At 41.6% G+C, this 4,377-nt stretch overlaps 1 protein-coding gene across 1 annotated transcript in view; it reads left to right on the top strand.

Moving 5' to 3' along the window:
- The window catches only part of LOC106805444 (solute carrier family 2, facilitated glucose transporter member 1-like), a 23,534-nt gene that overhangs the window by 4,066 nt on the left and 15,091 nt on the right, over positions 1-4,377 (top strand). Inside the window, exons 3-9 of the mRNA XM_014807024.1 lie at positions 344-442; positions 629-792; positions 1,535-1,659; positions 1,941-2,108; positions 3,304-3,411; positions 3,800-3,897; positions 4,110-4,208. Coding sequence (XP_014662510.1) covers positions 344-442; positions 629-792; positions 1,535-1,659; positions 1,941-2,108; positions 3,304-3,411; positions 3,800-3,897; positions 4,110-4,208 — 861 coding nt within the window. The remainder of the gene's footprint in view (positions 1-343; positions 443-628; positions 793-1,534; positions 1,660-1,940; positions 2,109-3,303; positions 3,412-3,799; positions 3,898-4,109; positions 4,209-4,377) is intronic.

A 4,377-nucleotide genomic window follows, 5' to 3' on the forward strand; every position in this document is an offset into this window, starting at 1 on the left:
GTGTGTGTGTGTGTGTGTGTGTGTGTGTGTGTGCGTGTGCGTGTGCGTGTGCGCGTGCGTGTGCGTGTGCGTGTGTGTGGTAACATATTTTGGATCACACAAATAAAATAAAGCTATAAAAAAAAGCTAAAAATAAAAAAGCTATAAATAAAGCTAATACAGCAATAACACTTACCAATATTCGTGTTTACACGACACGTTTACACAAAAACATCGATCTTATTATTATTATCAATATTATTGATATTATTATTACTACTATTTATCGGTTCATTTGAACAATGAATTAGCGTTTGGTTATACTTTGTTAATCAACCATGCACAATGTATAATGTGTTTGCAGGGAATGACGTGGGCGCTGGCTCGGACAGCTATCATAGTTGTCATAGGAACGACGTACTTGTTTGGGTACAACATGGTCGTCATCAACAATCCTAAAAGGGTATGTTTAGATTAACCCCAAACATGCTTCAACATTCTGGAAGCATTTTTTCAATTGCTTTCTCGACGTTTCTGCGTTCGCGCGTCGACCGCGTGTAGTATACTATAACTTGCCTCTCACTGTAACAATAACCCATACATGAGCGCTACAGCTGACGAGAAATATTTCTTTCATGTGTTTAAACAGGTCTTGCAGAATTTCTACAACACGTCGTATGCTTCGCGGAATGACGGCACACCGATGTCAGATAAAACCTTCACAGGTCTCTGGTCTTTCACGGCGGCCATCTACTCAATCGGTATCCTGTCAGCGAGCTTCTTAACTGGACGCCTTGCTAATAGGTTTGGCCGGTAAGACTCGCCATCCTCCGCACGTCTCTGCATGATCAGTGTAGCGTGAGGTCCGAGTGTTCCTGAGTTGTTTGAACGTTTAAAATTAGGAAGGTAACTAATAGATTTTAGCAATTGAAAATCGCAGCTGTTCTTGGTGGGGAGGCGACCTGCCTTAATAATGCAATACAATGATCCGTAATCGGCGGGCCTACAAGAGGAGTCTGTGGTAGCTATGGGAGCTCATACAGAGTAATCGCCTTGGGGAAAATTGGAAAAAATTCTTACGCTAAGTAATGCATGGCGTAGAGCATCGAACACGCAAATATGTCTATATGCCTATGTGCGTGCCTGTGTTCGTGCGTGCGTGCGTGTGTGCGTGTGTGCGCGCGCAAACGCGTGCTTGGGATGATATCCGCTCGATACGCAAGCCCCATTTGAGTGAAAATGTTGGAGGGCAAAAATACGTGTCCTACCTCTGTCGAAAGGGCCTGTTCGTTACCCCCACCCCACCATTCCTTACCTCGGTCCTCTTGCCTGCCCTCTATCTCCGTCGCCAAACCTTTTCCCTATCCCGTCTCCCAACCTGTCCCCTACTGTCATCATCCAACATGTCCACCGTCTTCGAGACCCCCGATTTATGACCAACCTCGGTCGCAAACCCAACCCCAACCGCGGTCCCACCCTCCTCATAATGTAACCCCACTAGCTATCAACGCCGAGTATCCTGTCTAAAGAATAATGATTCGATATGGTTTTACAGGAAACGACTGATGCTGATGAACAGTGTAGTAGTCTTAGCAGGCTGTCTGCTTATGGGACTGTCAAAGAAAGCCAATTCATTCGAGATGATCATTGTAGGTCGATTGGTATTCGGATTGGCAGCAGGTATTTTTTTTTTTAATTCTTCATAGCACAGGCAACAATAGGTTGCCATGCTTTTATGAGAAACCACAGAAGCGTCGTTACACAACTAGTCCAACTAGTGTGATGTACATTAGGCTGTCTGCATTCTTGCGTTAATCTGTAAATAAGACACTAACCTATCTATAATCGTTTAGAGGCATTTAACCACTGAATACTACAATTGCTTATACAACTGCGGTGTGTTCATAGGTCCGCGTAGACAGTGGTTGTGTGATAAACTAACATTTTAACAATTCTTGCAGGTTTCTCCTCGGTCGCAACCCTTTACTTTATGGAGATCTCACCACGCCATCTTCGCGGTGCAATGGGAGGACTCTACGAATTTGGTTTCGCAACGTCTATGTTATTATCTCAGCTGCTCGGTCTAGAAGAAGTATTTGGCAATGAAAAGTTTTGGACCCTCCTGCTGTGTACGTACGCCTTACTTATGTTTGCAACATTTCAATGTTGATTATGTCTAAAGCCTAGGAAATTTTTTTAATTCTCTTGAACAAAACCTAGCTAACTTAGTGCAAATAACCAGTGAATAATAACGTCAGTGTTTATTAGTTTGATTCGTGACAGCAACACTTGGTTGGGAACGGTAATATTATCAGTACAGGAATATACCCTTGGCAAGATCTCACAAAATACTTTTCGACTTTCAGATCATGTTACACCCAGCGTATCCCTATCCTCTTTTGCCACCAGCTTCCATTCTTTACCTTCTCTCAGTAGCCAGTCATAACCTGTCATTTGCATAACCATAATGACATCATTGACATTTGTTGCTGCGTAAAGTTTTTGGACACTACGGTACGGGGGGTTTGACGTCTAATACGCCAAATACATGCGAAAAAACACGTGTAACACTTCTATCGCAACTGACAAACACAGAACATGACATCTGGTTCCTTTTATGTAGTAAATATATTATTTATAACAATATCAAGAGTGCACACGCCCTTATAAGTGCTCTTGATAATATGAATGGCATCTTGTAACTACTTGTATCTTTATGGCACCTTGCTGACAACTTTGCCTATTAAAAGAGTCAGTGGTAGATATGCAACTGCGCAGCCAGCTACAGTATCATCTGCCCGTGTTTGCGCGCGCGTGTCCCTACTAGCCACCCTATCGGACGCTTGTACCGATGAAGCGGACTTTAGTGCAGCAGATTCACAGTCAATTTTGCAAGCAGATGCTGAATAGAGTACCGTTTACAAGCCGGTGCCCAAACGACTTTACTGACTTGTTCATATGTATATAGTATTATATAGTATATATATATATTATATATTATGATGTTTGTACTGGTCTCTCTTATCTCAACTATCTCAGTTAAGTTGGGTGAACCTTCGGCCAACACATTCTCATCGAGTCCTCGTGATTATGTTTATACATTATTTATATGTTACACATGATGATGTATGTGTCTGCACGTGTGCGTGCGCGTGTATGCGTGCGCGTGCGTGTGGTATATATGTGCAACAGCCCATATGATAAACGCACTACAGAGGATGTGGGTTTGCTAGATCTACGCAGACGTTCGTACACTATTATAAGAAAACATCAATATAATTTTATATGTAGACAACTATTTTAGGCATAATGTGTATTTTACAGGTATAACTGCCATCACTACCGTCTTCCAGCTGGTTTCGTTGCCATTTAGTCCCGAAAGTCCACGATTCCTCCTCTGCTCACAGCAAAAGGAAAAGGAGGCACTAGAGTGTGCGTATTCTTAATTTTTATTGGACATTATAATGTCAACTGAAATACAAATCAGAGCAATGTTTTATTGTAAAGCCATCAGTACACCGTTTGATATTACCGACGTTACCTTGATTAGTTCCAAGTACGATTGACAATATATCTGTCTACTGGCGCTGTGGTTCGTAATTAAGCAGAAAGCCGTTGTGTGGTTGTCTGCCAAGTGTGTGGCTGCATGATTTTTACATGACGTAACGGTACGAATCACATATTTAACTGAGCTTAACAGTTCAAGAAAGGTGATATAATTTGGCAACACGAATAAGTATTGTTATCACTGACGGGTATTACCAATAGCGCATTACTCACTAGTGTTATACTTGCCGGACCTTCCTCGTTCCTGTTACAGCTTTGCAATTCTTCCGTGGGACCACTGATCCGGAAGAGCTGCGAGAGGAACTTGAGGAGTTAAGGCACGAGCATCAATCACAGAAAACTAGGCAAAACGTAAATATAGGCCGAACATGCGTGTGATCTCGTTCATGATTTCAGTTCTCACCTCTCTAACACCCACAGTATCGGAAAGCACGCCACAACAAACCCTCCGAATTATATAATCCATCCCATACAGTACCTATAAATACGCTACGTACTACATAGGTTGAATTTAAATGAGAATACCGATGTATATATATATTGATTGTATTAACTGTTTTCAGCTAAGCATGCTGGAAATCATCAAAGATCCAACACTTCGAAATGCTCTGTATGTCAGCTTTGCTGTCCACCTGTCTTTGCAATTAGGCGGCGTGATTCCTGTAAGTTTATATTTGAGCAACGCATACATTTAAAAATTTGCAAAATATAGGCTATTATAATATATATATATATATGTATATATATATATATCAAATAATACGCTAGTCAAATCTACTAATGTCAGCGCTACGGATATACGTCCCGTGGAGTCGACACAAGCCTCAATGT

This window comes from Priapulus caudatus, unplaced genomic scaffold, assembly GCF_000485595.1.
Source record: "Priapulus caudatus unplaced genomic scaffold, Priapulus_caudatus-5.0.1 Scaffold114, whole genome shotgun sequence".
NCBI classification, from domain to species: Eukaryota; Metazoa; Priapulida; class Priapulimorpha; order Priapulimorphida; family Priapulidae; genus Priapulus; species Priapulus caudatus.